The following is a 20914-nucleotide window of genomic DNA, read 5'->3' on the forward strand; positions in this document are numbered from 1 at the left end:
TTGTAAAAGAGGAGGTATGGAGTGAAAGTGACAACTAAATGATCGCTTAAGACCAAATTCTGTGGATGTCAAAAGTATAGGTTGAACCTTATGAAACTGACAATTGAGGGAAAGAAGAACAGTCATATATTAACCATTTCTTAAGGCTCAACCTAATATTTACCTGGAAACATTTCTCTCAAAGTGTCTTCCTCAAGACAAATAATTCCAAGTTGCTCACTGTGAAATCTACCTTCAAAAGGGTAGCTACAGGGATGTAAAACACAAAGCCTACCCTTTAAAGATTCGTGATATAGATTTGAAGACAGACACATGCAAGTAACTAATAAAAAGCAAGTTGAAACACAGGTAAGACTGAAACAAAAGGCAACGATGCTACAAGCTCAGAAAGAGCAACTGCTTCTGACTAGTGGATTAGAGACGGCCGACGTCAGCCAGACCCTGCGCTGAACACCTCACCTCTTGGAAAGCTGGGAAGAGGGTCAGCGAGGGTGATAGCAGAGGGGGTCTGGACTAACACTATGACAGAAGGACAGGAAGATTTTGATGCAGTTTATATTTGGGGCAAAATCAACGTGGACACTGTGTCTGGTATAGGTAGAAGTCAGTGCTTTTTTCCTTCCACTCAAGGCAACATTTTGCCTAGAACTTTAGGATTTCAGTTTCTTCACTCATCTACGTTGATGATAAAAATATCAACTTTCTGGAGGGAAATATATAAATATATATTAATTTAAAATATGCACACCTTCAATCCCCTCACTTCTAGGAATTCACTCTAAGAAAACTGCCAAACCCTGGCACAAGGATTTAGCTATGAAAATACTGCAAAGTTATAAGGATAGTGAACAAATGGAAGACTGGTTCAATAAATTACTTTCACTGATTGAACAAGTACTATGCAGCCATTAAAAACAGAATGTTGATCCTTATATACTGACATGGAAATATTTTAATAATAAAGAAAGAAATCAGCATGCAGGGTCAATTCACAGGTTTTTCCAAAAGAAAAAATGTTAATTCTGTACACATACATGAAAAAAAGTGTGGCTGAACATACAGCAAAATGTTATTAAGTTTTCCCTAGGTAATAAGATGACAGGAATAGTCCTTTTTTTTTTTTTAATACTTTGCTGTTATCTGATTTACAATGAGCAATGAAAAGGTATTTTAGAAATACTTCTTTGGGCAAATTCAGTTTTGTTTTAAGAAGAATTTCTTCCAAGTTTATGCCGAATGCTATCTTATAATAGATGCCATAATTTGTGAGTTCTGTATTACAGCCCTGAATCTACGCTTCAACACTTAGAACTCACTCACTGACTCCACGTCCATGTAAATTTTTAATAATATAATGACCAGAGCGGTGTAGATGGACGGTTTTCAGTGGTCACTGAAAGGGCCTTGCAAGCTGTACTTCCAGCACCATGAGCTATTACAACTGGCTGCTCTGCCTCCTGGAAATCAGAGGGAAAAGCGGAATCTAGGAGTCAGGAGCCCAGAAATCACTGGTCCTAGACTCAGGAAAGATGAAAGAAATGTGATGGGTCAAGGCCAAGTCTGGCCCTCAGAATGTAGTGGCCAATGAAACAAGGTGATCAGAAAAATAAGACGAGCTTGCCCATTCTAAGGCCATGAGACCAAGGCAGAGATTGAGACCCAGGGAATCTTAACACGAAAACATATTCTTTAGGGTTAGTGATGAAAATAAAAAGAACCCAGAGATGAATGAAAAAAAAAAAAAAAAATTCAGAGGAGCACTAGTACAATGACCGCTGAGTTCAGCAGACTAATGCCATGGCAATAATACAGTACAAACAATAAAATAGAGTCAAGTTCATAGCACGGCTGACTTTGCAAATGTAAAGGCGATGGGTGACCAGTAAAGGAACTTGAGCTGCACAGTAGTCAGAATACCTTTAAGTCACAAGCTGGACTTGCCTTAAATGCAGAGGGCATCCAAGGGACCCTGCAGCCAGTGCACGCTCAGAAATCAGTATCAGCATTGGCATCAAAAGGCCATAAGCAAATGTAAAGAACCCACAGAGCAAGAAGGAAGTATTGATTACATGAGATTCAACTTTGTATGAGTTTACTAGTTGTCAGTTACTATGTGCCTCGGTTAACAGTAAATCTGTGTAGTTCAGCCATAATACAGTTTTGCTCCTTAATTAATCCACTTATTTCTGAGGTCTCAAGTCAAAGAATATCATTCAAATGTCATTTAAGGTCAAATATGGGGGCTCAGTTGCATGTGACCAACCATTCCATTCATGATTTGGGTAAGTCAAAGAAAAAAGGCACTATGAAGGCATTCCTCGAGGGCACCCTGGAATCATCTGGGAGCTTCAAAAATGAAGTGACAAAAATGAAATGCCCATGTCTCACCCTCAGATATTTCTACTTGCTGGGCTTCTCCTCACTTCAGAGATAAATGATTCTAACTGAACTGTAGTTTATAAAGGATTTTCAGCAATGATCTCCTCCAACTCTAATTTAAGGATCAGAAAAGCTCCACTCTGCTCAAAGAAATAATGGAACCCTCCCTAAATATGAAATGAAGAATCAACAATCACAATAGGTGACTACTTGTGGTTAATATTACTTCAACAGCTGGATACAATGCCAAAATTACAGTACCCATGCTTGCTATTCTGAGGACATTCCAAAATACACAATCCTTTTACTGGGAAATTTCCATTTCTGTCCTCCCATCCCCCCTCCAGATGCACTTCCAGATGAATAAAAGAAGATGGGAAACAGAAAGATTGGCAGGAGTCCTGGTTACTATGGCAGCAAGTAAATGAAATGCGAAAGCTCAAGAAACTGATAGGGAGAGCAGGAATCAGGTAGACGTCATGGAGCTCCCAGTCTTGTTGATTGCGCTCCTTCATGCACAATTCAGTTCCCTGCCTTCGCCTTGTATTTCAGCCTCCGCAGAGAGTGGAAGGGGGATGGCACTGGAACGGCAGGGAGGCCAGAGGAGGTAAGAATCAGCGGAGGATTTTGATAGTAGAGACAAAAGGGTTGTAAGAAAATTCTATTGAGATCCAGTGAAATTTTCTAGACATCAAGTGTATGAGTTTAGCAAAAATATCAGTTAGTTGACTGGATTGAGAAGTTTTTTAAATATGCACTGATAGAATCAGAAAATTGGGCTCTGGAGAGTCAGATTTGCATACCTTGCTGAACAACAGACCAAAAGTGGGTCCACCAAGCAGGCCACAGCAGTGGTTCTTAATTCGAGTGGTGGAGGAAAGCACTTAAGGGACTGCACGAAGAGCCCGGAGGAGAAAGACGCAGACAGGAATGAAAGGAATCAAACCACCCCTTAAGGTTCCGCTGCGTCCTGGAAGGAAGTGTGCCTTTCCTCTGGAAGTGTGCCTTTCCTCTGGAATCCCACGTGCATCTCTGCTCCTTCCACATACATCTTGCAAGTGTAATTATTTAGGAGTACACCTCCTTCCCTAACTAAGCCTCTCCAAGGTTGTATCTGACTCATCTTTACTAGATGCTGGAGATGCAAAGAACCTGGCATGCAGTGTGTTCAATAAATATTTGATGAACAAAGAATAAATGAAAAGATGAAAGCCTGCTAACTGTACTTAGCTAGTAAGGAACACAGGATTAAACCAAGTCATAAAATTCAAGGAGAAATAAGATCTTCATTGCAAGGAGGAAAACAGCAACTTTTTTGTTTTTCTTTTTTGAACAGGCAGAGATGCATAATAAAGCTAAAGCACATCCTTTAAAAACAGAGACGCACAGTCAAGGAACCAGGAATAAACAGGTGAAAGATAGAAACAAAAACAAAGATGCAGTGGGAGACTCATAAAGGTACCTCCAAACTTCTAAAGATCCTTGGGCCGTAATCAAAAGACCAATGGACATTCAACTCCTTGAGTGTACAGAGAATATTACAACAAAACCCAGACTCTGAAAAGCTACAAAAACTTCTGGAAACGGAGTCAGCAAGCCCCATGCAGAGACAATAGGACTTTACAGAGAATCTGCCATAGGCTACCACAATGAAACTTCAAATTAGAATGAGGCCAGTAAAACCCAAGGACTGGCAGTCCTCATTCTATCTCTCATTCTACCCTGCAGTACTGGATTCAACTCGGGGGCCACATATGAAAGGGGACATTGATTACCTCAAAGTTGTCCAGGAAAACTCAAAAGACCCAAATGGCAAAGGGTCTGAAACCCATGTCCTCTCTGAAACCCCAGAGAATGAAGAAGGGTAAGCCTAATTTTGAGACTTAATACATTTATCTTGAATAATTATCTTCAAATACTCCAAGGGAAGATACTTGGGAGACAGAACTTCGGACTATCAAATCAAAGTCAGAGGCAGATCTGGGGTCAATAGAAGAAAACCCTTTAAAATCAGAACTTTCTTAAAGTGGAATGAACTTTCTGGGAGAGGGGGGTTGATAAAAGTTCAATTTCTTGTGGATGGTGGTTGCACAGGTATTTGCTTCACAATTGCAGTTAATTCTCATTACTTGTGGAATAGGCCAACTAGCCTAATAAAATTTGTCTGTAAATCCAAAATCAATACTCCCACCACCTCTGCAGTCATTTGCAAACATGCGCATGCAGAGTTGTAGAAAATTTCAGTCACCCAATACACAACTCCCAGCTGAGGTCCAAGAAAACGGTGTTCTGCCTTCTTGTTTCGTGGTCTATTTAGTGCCACGGTTTTCGCATTTGAGTATTTTTATTGGTGCCTTCGCTGTTTGAAATGGCCGAGTGTAGTGCTGATGTCCCGGTGACTGTCCTGAGTGCGAGGAGGCTGGGATGCGCCTCGCGTTACACAAGCTTCACTCAGGCATGAGTGAGTGAGTTACGGGCCTTGAAGTCAATGTTTACCAATGAACAACATATACGTCTACAAGAAGGAAACATCAAACAAGGTTCTGCACTGATCAGTTGACAAAATGTGGTGACCAGCCAGAGGCTTACAGGAACCAAACCATGTTATTTCCCCAAGGGTCAAGGACTGGGTATTCACTAATTCAGTGTTCAAGATGACTTTACAGAATATATAACTACCCCAAATAACAATAATCAACCATATTCCCTGCACTGTACATCTGTTCATGTTTCATGGATTCAATTTCACAATGAAAGTGTCTGGATGGGCAGTGTTCATGCACTGTACAGAAGAATCAAATATACACCCTCTAATGCCCACTCAAATGTGAACAACCATCAGTTCTGCACTTACAGAAATCAGCAGAACTTTAAAACTCCCACTGAGCTTCTGATGGTCACACGTTCTTTAGGGGAGGGCAGAAATGGGCAAGAGACCCTGCAATTTCAACCTTCGAACGTAAGTCAACAGGGAACACCAGGACTTCCCGGTAAATTGGAGGATTCAACACATACATCTAATTATGCTCCCTCCTGAAAACTACTAGAACTACTGTAAAGGTTTTCTTGTTTGTTTTTTAAAGTACAAGCCTAAAGAATGAGAGAAAAGGGGGTAACAGCAATAAAAATACGGAAGTAAATGGCGAAAAGCAGCAATGGGAAAAACCAAGATCAACCACAGTTACACTATAGAATTCCTCAAAAAATCTGGGAATTGGTAATACTAAAATTTAAAAAGTTGGGAGACTAAAATTTAAAAAGTTGGTTGCAAGTTTAAGGAGTAATTCGATCCCTAGATGAATGTTTGGAGATTTATTCTCTAGACTGGAGGACAAAGCCAGCTGAGTTGTACTATCATACCAAAATGGGATTAAGGAAAAAAAATGCATACTGAATGCTGAGACCCCTGGGCTCTTTCCATGCTTAGCTCCCAGAATGTTGGCCCGAGGCCTTTTATCCTTCAATCAAAAACTGGAAGAATCTTCTTTGGGGAATCTGACCTGTTCTAAAGACACTGCAGGAATCACCCAAGCAACAGCCAGGTGGTGGTAATGGTCAAACAATGAAGCCAACAAGCTCCACCCACACATTCAGAGCATTTTCAGTCCACCCGAATAAATATAAGCAGACAGAGATCGGAAGCATTTGAGAAAAGGCTTTAACATGAGAGACCGACACAAACAGAAAAAACTAGAGTAAACTAACAACACAGGAAGAGAAAACCTCAGTATCTTCAGAGATGAGAAGATACAGCATCCATGAAACAAGAACAAGAGGCTATAAAAGAAAAAGATTTGGGGAACAAAGACACTCTTTAAAAAAACTTAAAAATCTGATAGAAATTTAAAATAAATTCTTTTTTAACAGAAGGATTGGAAGATAAAGTTTAGAAACACCCCTAGAAAGAGCAAAAAAATAGAGATGAAAATTAAAATACAAACGACTGTATGAAACTAACTGGACTAGTTCAGAAGGTCCAAGAACTAAAAAAAAGTAAACGGGAGAAAAATTATCCCAGAACAAGAGGTCACTGGGTTGTCAAACTGAAAAAGCCCACTAAGAGACAGTACAAAGAAAGAAAAGCTTTCATCAAGGCCCATAATTGTGAAACTTGAGAACACACGAACACACACACACACACACACACAGTCTTACGCTTACAAATTTCTGAGGTAAAATACTTTCCAATCTAGAATTCTATATTCAGCCAAACTTTCAAACAAATGAGTAAAGATATCTTTAGACATGCAAAATTTTTAATTCTAAGGAGTTGTAGGAATGAAAAAAGTGAGTCAATGTGTCAATATTACTCCATTCCTTGCTGTTGGGGAGGATGCAAGCATAGATGCAGAAAGCTGAAGAAGAGAAACCTGGCACTGGCTTAGAACTGGAGGCATCAGTGGACATGACGAGCATGTCCGGCCCTGCAAGAATGAGCACCCAGACCTCGGTTTCTCAACACCATTCCCCGCTGAAGGCCTGATTCCTACTGGGGCGCGGACGGTATGAGATGAACCTGGAACACCTTGTACTGGAAAATGATAAAGTATTTATTCAAGAAATGATGGAAATGTGTCACAAATGACAGAGAAAGTAGCCTGAGAAGGTCCCACTAGCTAAACCTGGAAACATCTGAGCAAAATGACAGCCCACTAAATAAAATCCATGAGTTCATACTGATAAATGGGAAAGAGAGGAGGTTCTTGATTTCAGCACAGCACCCCCCACCAAAATCTTAGAAAAATCAGTTTTGCACCATCATAGTAATAGCTTACTCAAACAAGGATTATCTATGGATGCTAAAAGTAGGGGTTCAAGTTTAATGAGGGATGAGTTATTTCCAGTATCCAATGATCTCCCCACAAATGACTTACTACCAAAAGGAAAGAGTAACTTAACAGTGGAGAAACTTGGTAGATACCACCTAAAGCAAGTATCCAAGTTAATGTCAACAATGAAAACACAACATCACATGCCTCCCAGCGAGAAGCTTCAAGCACATAGTGCTTATGTTGTATTCCTGCCAAAAATGCATAGTGTGACTCTAATCACGAGGAAACAGATGAGCCCAGACTGAGGAGGGGCAGTCACAGAATGACTGATCCCTAAACTTCAAAAATGTCAATACCGCGAAAGACAAAGAAAAGCTGAAGAACTGTGGTTCCAGATTAAAGGAGACACATGTAAAAGCTAAAGGAACTAGACTGGCTTCTGAACTTAAAAAAAAAAAAAAGTTGCTATAAAAGGGCATTAATGGAGAAGCAACGTTTGAGTATTTTTAAAAAATGTATCACTGTCACTTTCCAGATTTTGGTAATGATACTGTGATCAGACAACTGACTGCCCTTGTCTTAAGAAATATAGCCCCATGTACTTCGGGGGTAGAGGGGAATGATGTCTGCAACTTATGCTCAGACAGTTCAGAAAAGTATGTATGACCAGAGAGAACGACAAAGCTAATGTGGCAAGATGTTAACTACTGATGAGCCTGGATGAAGACGATTCTTAGGTCCTTCATACTATTCTACAACTTTCCTATAATTTGGAATTATTTCAAAATTAGAAGTGAAAAAACAGAGTATTTTTACTCAATGAGTTACATGTAACTCAATTCTCAGTCAATACCTGTGAGTCCGTGTTTACAAAGGTAAACAGCAGCAATAAACTGGTGGGGGAAACTCACTGGAACCATTCACGAGCCAGAGAAAAGGAACTGAAATACCACCTCTTCGATTCGGAGACACAGAACATTGAAAACTGACGGCAGATGTGTTCATACTGAAAATACTCAGCCACAGAAATGTAAATTTTTCATTTTATTCAAAGTTGGTACATAAATGCTAACATTTCCATAAAATAATTACTATACTTCAGTTACAGGACAAAATACCACAGAAAGGAATATACTTTGCAAGAAATGTAGTTCATCTTAAGTTTCCAAATACTTTTGAAGGCTAATGCAGCAGCTGGCAAAATAACACACAGTACACAAAGAACAGTGTATTTTACAGAGTCAGTAATGAAAACTGACAGCTCTTTAGCAGATCTGCTTCATTTTTTTCATTTTTTAAACAATAACACTTTTAAAAACACATTAAACCAAGATCATACATGTCTATAATTTTAAAAATCAGATTGTATACATACAGTAGGTTAGAATAGTCAAGTTAGAACTGTCATGTATGGTTAACAATCCTAAATCTACAATTTCAATTGTATTCTTTTCAATATGGAAATAACCTGGTTTATATCGAATTCTACTTTCTGCTTGCAACTAAAACACTGCATGACATGGACCCAACTAGTCAAACCTTAAAAAAAAAAAAAAAAAAATGCTGTAGACAATGAAGGGTACACTGGAAATCAGTTTACAATTCAAAAAACTCACCAATAACTCAGCAACTTCATTTATAATCACATTTGGTTTACAATGCATAATTGATGAAATGATACATGTACACAATACACACTACACACCCCCAGTGCACAGACTGGTCTCTTACAGAATATGTGAACAAAGTATAATAGGCAGGACACTGAAAAACATTTTTAAATGTAGACATCTTTTAAAAATGCTTTAATACTTACATATCAAAATTACTAGATAAAAGCAGCAATACTCTGCTGACATTTGGCTTAAAAATAAAGAAATGAATGAAGGGATTTCACAGGATATTAGAAAAGGAATTGGTTTTCTTCTTGAAGAAGACTACTAACTTTTGCACAGCAACTATTTTTGATATCCACCTTATCAAACAAACAAAAACAGCACTGAGAAGCGTAGCACAGTTCATATGTGACTGCCAACGTAGGTCTGGGTAACAGAAAAAGGAACGTCCAAGCGAAGCATGGTAAGTCCCTGCTCTGTTCCTCACCTCTACTGGCAATCTATAAACTGAAGCAATCATGGTGGGGAAAGCAGGGGAACACATTCCATACCATCATCTGACACTAATGTAATATGACCTTATTAAAAAAAATAAAGCTTTTGCATTTTAACAACCCCACAGAAAAATCCATGAGCAAAAGACTTATTGATCTGTTTGCCACTCAAAAGTTAGAGATCTCACAGTGAAATTAGAAAATTCTAATTATACATATTTACACTGCTAGGACTACTTTCACCTAACTAATTAAAGCAATTTTCCATGGAATTATAAACAAAAGATATTCTGACAAAGGAATCTTGAAAAGCATTAAGTTTTTGCAAACTACTTTAAATTTTAAAAACAACATTTAAAGGTACAGAACACGTACGACATAGGACTAACAGGTTATAACCACTTTGCCTTCTCACATATTGCTAAGCCAAAGATGTTCCTCAAACGTCTCCTTTCTCCTGCATTTCTGGGTCTCCTCTCCCCTCATCCCCCAAAGCCTGAAGTTTTACCCTCTAAAATAATGCTGTAGGTACACACCTGGCTACTTTTTGCTGCAGGGGGAATCTTTCCCTCAAAGTGTTCCGGTTTACTCTTCTAAAACATGTCACATTAGTGTACACCAGCTTTAATCTTAATTCCATATATTAGTTGACCAAGTCTTTCCCTAGAAGAGAAATATACAAAAGAGAGGAGAGTGGGAACAAAGGTAGTCAGTTCTCTCCCATTCTGAGTGTTATATTATTGGACATATGGTCAAAACGCAAACCAGATATATTTATTCATTCTTGATCAAAAGGGAGATGGGGCAATGCCAAGTGGAGTTAAAACACATCCTATTCTTTTGCACACACATTCAGATTTCATCTACTCTAGTCCTGAAACGGGTATTGGGACAGGCCAAAGAATCCTTTGGACTCTTACAACCATCGTGAAAAGCGAAAGAGCTCACTTGGCAGATCTGTCTCACATTAACTTGATGCTCAGCACACCTGGATCAAATTCTGCTCTACTAATACGAAGTGCAGTCAAGCACATGAAAAAATAAAGTTAACTTCATATTTTACATACACACCTATACAAACATTAAAGACAAGTAGTATTTGCCCTGTTAAAATGCGAACTTTCTCCATGTTTTTAGTGTACTATTGATGGGAGGTTAAATTTCCTAAAGATTTAAGATAAAAAAACTCCAGTGGCTCTACAGCTTAAAGCAGAATCTGTGTGTCAAACTGTTCCCCCCACCAAAAACCTACAAGTCTGTCCTGTTTCCTTACTTCCAAATTGTAGGAAAGAGCCCACAGACCCCATTTTAGCCAGTAACCCCCAAATATAACTGCAGCATTCTTGACATTTGTATTCTCTCCCTCCACCAAAGAAATACAAACTTACTCAAAATACTACATTGAATTACTTAACCTGTAGGACCCATAGCATAGATACCTCACCGTCCCAGGCTTTCAATACTGTGGTCTGCCATCCTAACAACTCCCCAGACACACACACCTGGCGGGCTTTACGACTGGCACTTGTGGGTACGAGAATACTGTTAGTCTTGTGCTTTCTACATGTGGAGATACACACACGTGTGAAAATGATTTTGTGCTTTCTATGGACCTTTACTTGAAGCTTTTTCCCTATCACAGAATGTGAAACTGTGGTCACATACAAGTTCTCAAATACCTATCAAACCTACACTGGAAAACGATAAAGTTAAAATATATTCACAGAATTAATATAAGTAACCTTATATTTTTTAATTAAGGAAATAGAAGAAACAAATATAGATAAATAAATAACATTTAAGCGGCAACATGAATTAGAGCTTCCTGGTTTCTTTGAACCTAAATACAGGCTGCATATAAAGTATGTAAATATAATTTTTTTTTTTTACTTCCTTCACTAGTTATAACAAAATTTAAAAAGAGAAATTGTAACAAGAATTTTCAATCAAGAAAGGGAAAGGTATGAAATAGCAGAGTCAATACTGGCAACCAGAAGGCACTAATCAAAACACACAAATTTCAGAAGCTTATTATATATTATGGAATACCCTATACATTGGCCTTTGCCAATCTGGGATTTCAGGAACAGCGATGAGCTTAATTTCAGTTTCCAACTATTATAACAAAAACCAAAAAAAAGTGAAAAGTGAGTTATTAAGAACATTTCACTTGAAGTTTAAGTCTAGGTTACACTGGTAGATTGGAAAATTATCCAGACTGGTTTAGCCCAGTGGCCATAACAAAGGGTAAACACTCCCTCACCCAACAGCACTAGGACACAAGGTGAATTTACCAAGATATAAATGTAAGTCTCCAGTGAGGCTCTGGTTATCTGCTAGTTGTCAACTTGTGCTGCTGCCCAAATCAATGAAACCTGTATTTCCCCTACTGACAGAGCTCTCTGCAAACCGTCTGGAACTGGCAGGGGTGGGGGTGTTATCATCCTGGGGGACAATTCCGGGAGAGCTCCACTGAGGAGAGCAAAGCCACCGCTGCCACACCAAGAGGACTCTGAGACCACTGTGCTCTGTGCCTTGACTTGCACTTCAGGGGCTTTATTTATTCCAGCATCCCGCTCTTCAAACATGCTACATGAATCCAGGTGACCAAACCAAACTTAAGAAGTTGTTACACAAAATAAGGTTAACGGCTTAAGTTAACAGCTTCAGATTATGTATGGTACTGCTCTAGAAAGTCAAGTTCATGAGATGAGTAATGATACAGATACATCAAATGTTTTTTATTTCTGAGTAAAAGACTGTATGCCAATGGTTAAGGTAGTTAGTTATCAGATAAATGGGGTGCTTATTACACCCAAAACAAAAAACTAAATCCTATCTTACAAAGGATTTGAGATGGAAACAGAAATATAAATTCCATTAATTCTCACAACATTCCTTTAAAGGTGAATCAGTAGTTTAAAGCCTTATTCCCAGCACTGGAAAGGGAAGTTGAAACAAAAACACTTCTGTGACTAAGTGAATAATGGTGTGGGATTCAGCACTGGCAAAGCCTATTAAGTATTTCAAACCTTAGCTAAATTCTGTTCTAGGAATCAAAGGAGCTGAACACCTAGTCAGTCTTCCAACAGAGGGGAGAGTTTGACAAAAAGCACACCGAATTAAGAGAAGTGACCTTAATGGAAGAAAAGGAGTTTGCAGCCCTGAGTTAAGTCAACCAAGTCTCAGGGAGTAAGTGGATGGAGGAATCAGAAGATTACTTCTCGTATAATCCATCTTCATACCTAACTAGTACAAAGGGTTTCTATAGATGCCAACTGACTAGTTCAAACTTTTTACCTTTAATTACAGCAAGAACAAAGCTTTCTGGCATCAAAACAAACTCTGTTCCTCTCAGCACTGTGATACCATCATTTCAAAGGGACTCATGAATTTTAACTATTGCTGCCTCCCTAATTTTCGAAAAAGGAGTTTTGAGAATTAAATACTGATGAATTCATAGGGCTTTTACTAGTAATAAACATAAAACTGAGAAAATCATTTCTTGAGAATTAACAGTTTAAGCTAATAGAAATTTGGTATTATTTAAACACAACTATATTTAATGAATCATTTGGATCGAGTTTTCAAAACTGGGACAAAGCAGCACTTTTGCAAACCATGGCAATAAGCCTGAAAGTGCATTAAACTGACAAAAGATCAAAACAAGAATTTGATAAGTGTTGAAAAGGAAGAATAGGTGAAGAATTAAAGTGAAAAAGAGAAATAAGAGGAAAGACCAGTCTCTCTGAATGGTAGGTGGGTATACACAAAAATGGAAATATACCCCATCTGGAAAGTCTACTCAGCTAATGTCAACATTGAAATGACTTAAGCAATTTAACATCTGGCTAATGAGAAATCTTACGAATACTGAAGCCTAAAAGCATTTTTTTTCTAAAGTATCACTTCAAATATCAGTCATTTTAACCTCAAATATGTTAATAAACTCATACTTTACAATGTTTAACATCAAACCAGGGTTTAATGGGCTGGCTGTTCCTCACTAGTACCCTAATCTGTAGGGGGAGGGGTTTAAACTAGCTGATAGCCAAGATGCTTCAAGTTCTAGAATTCAATGAATATAATTCTATGCACACTTTTAAGCTAATGCTTATCATTTAACCAACTTGTTCAGTCTGTATCACCCAGGTGCTTCTCAGCATCTCACTCTCTAGTTTTTTTTATTTCTTAGGCAAATTTTGTCCTGGCAAGTCTCTGTAGTCACATAATTTAACAGGAATGGTCTTCATACATCTCTCAACCCATACCTGGGGAATGGTGAGGTCTCACTACTAGATACCCACATGGTCCTTTCCAGCCACCATACCTCAGATGAAAATGACAGTGATGACAGATGAAAGTGAAGTATAAGGAAAGCAAGTAAGCTGAATACTGCCAAGTGCGGACACTGGCAGGTCTAACCTTTTAATAGCTAACAATACAGCCAGTCTTCAGGGTGATAAGGAATGAGAGTAAGAACCCATAGGCTATATTAAATGATAATCAGAGAGAGGGGAAGATCCATGCACCCAGTATAGGAAGAAAGTGATGGACTGAGAAATACAGAAACTTAAAGACGAACAGCCCTGGACAAGATTTTTCAGCTTCCCTCACCCCTACTTAGACTCAGGTTAGAGAACTGAGTTAACAACCTTTCCACTCAATTCTTAAAATGTGAAGTTTCACAAGTGATGAGTCCCTGCTAATTACTTCAGGTGCCATCCCTAAGAGCTATGGCTACGTGACCAAAAAGACACTGGCTCCTTTGAGCCGAGAGAAAAGGAAGCTTTGGGAGATGGATCAGAACTGCTGAATTTAGGCTTAAGGACAAAGCACCACTGCTATTGCTTGATGCTTCTCTAACCTAGTGATAACCTCACCAGGAAAAAAACAGCCAGGGAAAAAGACTGGCTCAGCGATTTCAAAAGCCACTTACTATGTTGGGGTTGCAGGACAAAAAATTCTTAGATGAACAGAGAAATTAGAGGTCCCATGAAGGAATCAATATACTCATTCTGCAGACCAGAGTAACAAGCTCTTCTCATTAGATCTTGAGACTAAGATTGCTTGAGAGGACAAAAATCTAAGAAATGGGGATACCATTAACAGCAGATAAGACATTATTTTTCTCCACCTTTGAAGACCAAAAGGTCTTCATTTTTGACTCTTAGCTAACTATTTTAGTCACTACCACTCTTAGTCAATTCTGAACCTTAGCTTAAGCCAATATAAAAATATATACATGTTAATGTCTAGAGATCAATGACATCATTTAGGACCCATTTAGTTAAAATATGAACATTTTGCTAGCTTAAGATAGACCATGTATCATTCCATGAACAGTCATTCTAATGAAATATAGACTGAAGAACGGTCCCCTGAAATGAAGTTGCAATCAGAATTCACATACTTTCAAGCACATTATCTATTACTGGGAAGCAGTAAGGACAAGCTCGAGGGACTTCAGTCTAAATAAAGTGAAGTTTATACTGGCAAGAATAAACAATCCTAATGGATATGCTAATAGTCATTCCTTATTTACAGGCATTAGTACTCTAAACTTGACTTACTTCTATATACACACAAATAGACACACGATGATGTATTTTATGTATCATACTAACAAGAGCAGAGAGAAGGTAAGGGGACCCTAATAATCCAAAGTATTAGGAATCAACATTAAATAAGGGGGGAATCTACATAAACACCACGTATTATGCTGTAAATAAACAGAGTAAGAAGGCTGCCCAGCCAATGTGTAAATCCTCACTACTGACTTACACAGCAGTGTGTTCACAGTCAAAGAAAATTGTAATTCCAATTTGAATGCCAATTTGAAAATCTAAGGTCCTATTATTTTCCCAAATACCGAAATGTTGTCACAAAGGAAGAACAGTTCTTTGAGAAAAGAAAAGGACAAACCATAGACACACCACGAATCCAGATTGGACACCTGGCTTTCTGTTCTTCCCAGTGGACTTGGTAACCTCGGAATGTCACAGCCTCAGCCTCCATACAAGAAAAGAATGGTCTCTATTTATTTGGCCCCCAACTTAAAACTTTAAGAATGAAATTGAGAAAAAAAATTCTACAAGGCACTCTAAACTCTCAGGAATCATGCTATTCATACATTAATTGTTTTTTCATCTACAGACTCAGTCCATCAGAAAGCCTCCTGGAGATGGGAAGACATTATGCTACCTGATAATTTCTAAACTCAACTTTGGACTAATCATGTCCATCACAATGAAACTTGTTTATAGAATACAAAAAATTTAAAGTCATTGGGACTGAGTTTTGATTCAAAATCTACAAAAGTACCTAAAAAAGTAGTAATTTCCCTAAATGTAAGCTTAATAAAATCATGCAATTTAAAAAGTATCAGATTACAGAAAAGTCAAAGAAAGTAGATACACAATTAGTTCCCTTCATCTGTCATGGAGTTTTGAAAAAGGACAGGGTTGCACACACACAGACACAGAACTACATCATCTGGAGCGCTTCGCTCTAACAGCTTTTGTACCCTGTCCTCTGAAGGGGAATTAGCCTGTGAAAAAGAGGTTCCCATCTACGAAGGTTGCAACTGTGTACAAAGCCATGTCAAGATAAAGGGTCCTATAATTATACAAGTCCTGTAATATCCTCCACAAGACACCCCACTAAACCCAGAAGTTCTTATTCGTGGCACCTCTTGAACATGCTACCCATTCTACAGAAAGACTACACTGACAACCTACCCAGGGCAAAGCATGCACCGAGTCTTCAGTTACTGATGCCCAGTTTGCACTGAAACATCCTCATGCTCTAAGTCACAGGGACTTTTTAAGCGAAAATATAGAGGCCGGGTACAGATGGCAAGTCTTCTGAAAAAACAAAAAAGGGATAGCAAGGAAAAGAACTTATCAAGAATACAATATGATCTCAGAATTAAATTTTCCATCTAAAAACTCAACCTCAATATATCGTGATCTAACCAAGCAGGGCAACCCCACACAAAGGCAGTGTCAACTTTTCTTCAAATTTCTGGATACATCTTCCAACTGGATCTACTTGGGAAGACATATGGCTAATAAAAAATGTTACCAAATGATAAGAACATATCTAGAGACTCGGTGGAGTATGAGTAATCAACCACCTGTTTAGAGTAAATTGATCAAACACTGCTTACGGGCTGCTGATTCCCAAACTCTATATAAACAACCTAGATTTGGTCAATAAAAGTGGGGATCATCAGCAACGTTTACTTCATCTTCTCCCCCATAGTCATTTAACAATACAATCACGACATCTAACTTTATAAAGACAGACTTGGTAGTCATTTGAATATGATTCACTAAATGTCAGTTAAAATAGGAAGAAAAAAAAAGGAACCGGAACAAACTTTTTTCCAACATTCCATATACTGGTGGTACAAGAACAGCTCCAGGAAGACAGTCTTCTTCCTTTCTTTTGGCAGTCAGAATCCATAGGCTCACGCTAACAAAATGAACCTGGCAAGTAACTAACTTCTCCTGAAACAAGTACCCCACTAGCACATTTAGTTAGATTTTCAGTACATAATTGATTACACAATGTCTACAAATTCAGTTTGTTTGGTTTTTTAAATGGTAGTAGAGATTACAGAGACAAAAAAATTTGGAAATGAGCAAGTCTTCTACTTCACGTTAAGGTCTACCAAGATTTGGCAGCGCAGAGCGTTTACCTTATTCATGATATCCTAGCATGTGTTCTGCTCTAAGTGCTCTATGAGAATAATTGGTCTCTCCTGACTTTGGTATGAAAAATTTTAAACCACATTTGCACAATTCAGTCTGTTAAACAAGTTTTGCTTCATTTAGGTTGAAATTTTACTTTCATCCATCTCTGGGAAAATAAAGTCTTGCAAACAGATGATTTTCTGCTAAGTAAAATTTGGCTAAAACCTACAGCGTAAACAATGCCTGAGAGATGCAACAGTTAAGTGTTTTTTCAAAGACCAGTATTTTCTTAAGTTAGTGTGTCTCATCACATCCTTAAGTTCATAAGGAGAAATAAACAAACATGAAAATCCCAAGTGAACACACAGCAACAAGTCCGACGTTCAGTACGAGTGTGACCTGCGGCGGCTCCTCCAACATCTGTAAGCAGACAGCCTCCTCTTCCATCAGGTCTCTCAGGCTCCGCTTACTGAGGCTCTTACTCTTAAAGCCACAGAACCAATCTATGAACTTCCAGTACCGGCTTCCATCCTCGGTTTCTTTCTTCCTCTCTTTCTCGCCCATGAGAGCCGCTTGCCCATTGGAATACGCATCCACTGGTGTTTCCGCCTCTGAATGACCTAAGGAGGCCACTGGGTTGCCCTCTTCTCTGCAGGTCACCAAGAGATTAATATCCTCGGGCTGAAGGCCCTTAATGCTATCCTCAGATTTCCCGTTGGGAATGATGTGGTTGATGGCCTCACTATTCTCACTGCATCTCAGGATGCTCTTCTCTTGCATTTTGTACGGTTCGTCTTTCGGGGAGCAGCTTTCCTTCACCACCAGGCTCTTCTTCGACCAAAAAGTGGTGGTACGAATCTGTTCCTTCGTGGGAGGTGAAGTGAGAAGGCTAACAATTACAGTAATGAGTCCTGTGACCCAAAACAAGGCTGTGGCCACATACATATAATGAATGTCTTTGATGAATTCTGGCCTGTTATCAGGTTGGTCACATTCTGGGGCACGGTAGGCAAAGGCCAGTGTCAAACGAACTGCTCCAAGAACAAAGCCAGCCATTCCACCATAGAAAGCCCCTTGTTCATTGCAGCGCTTCCAGAAAATGGCCAGAAGGAACAGGGCCGCAACTGGAGGCGTCAGGTAATCTGCTACCTCCTGAATGTAAAGGTACATCTGGCCTCCTTGCATCTCCACAATGATTGGCACCCATGCAATGCTGATCACCACCATAAAAGCCACGAAAATCCTCCCCACGATCATCAGTTCCCGGGAGCTTGCACTCTTGCGGATGAGTTTGTACACATCGAGGGTGAATATGGTGCTGGCACTGTTAAAGATAGAGTCCAAGTCACTCATCAGAGCTGCAATCATCACTGCCATCATCAGGCCCCGGAGGCCCACGGGAACCAGCTTCATCACCAGGCGTGGATAAGCAATATTAGAGCAGCCAGCTCTGCTTCCACACACTTGCATGCAGTGCTCTGGGTTGATGCAAGCTATGTCATCAGCAAACAGTATCCTAGAAATCATTCCTGGGACAACTATGATAAACATTGGCAGAAGCTTCAAGAAGCCAGCCATTAGAGTAGAGCCTTTGGCATGCGCAATGTTTTTAGCCGCTAGGACCCTCTGCACGATGACTTGGTCAGCACACCAGTACCACACTGAAGCTGGGGTCTGCCCAAGAATGAATCCAGGCCAAGGAACATCTTCATCTGTTGGATTCCGCAACATTTTCAGTGCATCTTTCTTAGGGTCGACATTACAAGAATTCGTGTTGGAAAGGTTGTATGTCAACAAGATGGAAGTGACATTGGGTGAGGCCAACATGTACCTTCTCTTAACTTCCTCAAACCCGCCAACCTCCATCATGCTAATGACCATAAGCGTGAGGGCCCCAATGATCATGAGCAGAGCCTGCAGAGTGTCTGTGTAGATCACCGCCACGAGGCCTCCGGTGACGGTCAGCAAAGCAGTCATGCTAATCAGCAGGATGACAGACACATAGAGATTCCAACCCAAAGACTCCTGGATAAAAAGGGCGCCCGAATACAGGTCCACTGAGAGCTTGGTGAATATATAGAGAATTAGAGACAAGGCTGCAAAATAGACCTGAATCCTATGGCCACCAAACCGCTTGGACAAGTACTCAGGCATGGTGTATACCCCTGACCGGATGTAAATTGGGATGAAAACCCATCCCAGAAGTTGCAAAAGCAGTAAGGCATTGAATTCCCATGCGCCTACTGCAAATCCACTTGCAGCTCCAGATCCTGCCAGCCCAATGAAGTGCTCACTGCCAATATTGCTCACAAACAGGGAGGCACCGATCGCTACCCAGGTCATGGAGCGCCCGGCCAGGAAGTATCCACTCACGGTGCTCCTATTGGATTTCCACATGGCAAAGAAACCAATGCACAGGACCAGGACAAAATACAGGGCCACTACGGCAATGTCTGCTGTCTCCAGCACAGCCCTCATTTTGGAAACTTTGTGAATAAAAGTGTCCAATGACGGGAGTGTCCGACTTTTTATTGACTCATTAGTACCCCAGCCAAGTCTGTAAACCATACGTGAACCGGACTACACAGAGCAACAGAGCAGGTCAAAGTCTTTGTCCTTTGGTTTGCTGTCTTGATGGTGGTGGTTGTGATAAACTTTGAAGGAGACAGTTTAAATTTTCCTCCGCTTCTTAATTGGAATTGAGAACTTAGCTCGTACTCTTAATCCACTCTCCACAAGACCATCAGCATTTACTCAGGTGCTGGAGGAGAAATTCTGAGTTGCAGCTAAGTCTAGTGAAGCCTACTGAACCAACCCTGCAAGGCAGCAAAGACAAAAGACAAAGATTGAATTAGAGGAGTGTCTCACCAAGTGATGAGGAAACTTTTCAGTCTAGCAAAACGGCGCAACAAGACATTCTTTATGAAAAGAAAAAAAACTTTCAAAATATACTTCAGTTCCACAGAAAAGACAAATCTATACTATCACAAGTCAGTGAGAATATTTACCATTTTGAACTAAGAACAAAAATTCATCGACCCCATAACTAAGTGGCCTAACTTCTATAGCAACTAAACCGCCTGCCCTGACACTGCCCTTTCTTGCCCTGCTGTGGTAGTCTCACATTAGAATAGGCACCAAGATCTTGAAGCACCTTAAACAGGGAGGAAAAACACTAATTATTCATAAGAGCACCAAAATGAATCTTCAAATATTATGAATCTAAAGAGTAACATACTTTATAACCAGTTAGGTTCCTGGATGGAAATGGCAGGTGCTGTTTACTATGTGTTACCATTTACCCCCAAACAGAAAACCAAGTATTGCTTAGTCTGTGCAAATCTGTTACAAAATTTTTCTAGATTCCTACTCAAAATGTACATCTGTACTAGTTATAATACAGGAACCTAGAAATTATGAGATGACTCCTGCCCTAAAGGAAAAAAAAAGACATTCCACACACAAAAAACTAGGAACATGAAATTTATAAAACCCTAGAATTTTATTCTTTCTGCTACCTATAAGACATTGGATAATTAAAAAAAAAAAAGTTCAAAAAGGTAATTTCCTTCCCTTCCTTTTCATCAGGCAACTAGTTCCAGGAGAATCTGTGAGAGGACAAAAGCACTGACTCAACGTTTGATTTTGTTGAATATTTTTTCCTTTTAATGCTTTCTTGTTGAAGGGTATAGGAAGCAAAGAGAGGAGGGAGAAGGAAAATTTTTCTGGAAGACTGAAAAATAATTTGATTTTTATTATATCTTCCAAACCTCAACGAAACAGACATCTGTCAACCATTAGATAATAAATCATCTTCAATAAGTCAATCAGGTCTTTTTCAGTCCTAGATTAAGAAAATCACTCTGAAAAACATTTAAATTTATCCAAAATTGAGTTTATGAATTCGATGGTTTTTCTCCCGGGAAAGAGACAAATTCTGAATCTTCAAAGTT

At 39.3% G+C, this 20914-nt stretch overlaps 2 protein-coding genes across 3 annotated transcripts in view; both read right to left on the reverse strand.

The window, feature by feature from the left end:
• The window catches only part of MRPS6 (mitochondrial ribosomal protein S6), a 68032-nt gene that overhangs the window by 25871 nt on the left and 21247 nt on the right, over window positions 1-20914 (reverse strand). The window lies entirely within an intron of this gene.
• The window catches only part of SLC5A3 (solute carrier family 5 member 3), a 50468-nt gene that overhangs the window by 8309 nt on the left and 21245 nt on the right, over window positions 1-20914 (reverse strand). The window contains exon 2 of one of the 2 annotated variants that reach the window (XR_012493989.2): window positions 9798-19777. Coding sequence is in view for 1 of the 2 variants with exons in the window: in XM_019730249.3 (XP_019585808.1) it covers window positions 17283-19529 (2247 nt within the window). In the remaining variant the exon portion in view is untranslated. Of the gene's footprint in view, window positions 1-8182; window positions 19778-20914 lie in introns of those variants that run through there. The other variant, XM_019730249.3, reaches the window with a different exon arrangement.

Source organism: Rhinolophus sinicus, chromosome 17 (assembly GCF_057876585.1).
Source record: "Rhinolophus sinicus isolate RSI-liver-muscle chromosome 17, RSI-T2T, whole genome shotgun sequence".
NCBI classification, from domain to species: Eukaryota; Metazoa; Chordata; class Mammalia; order Chiroptera; family Rhinolophidae; genus Rhinolophus; species Rhinolophus sinicus.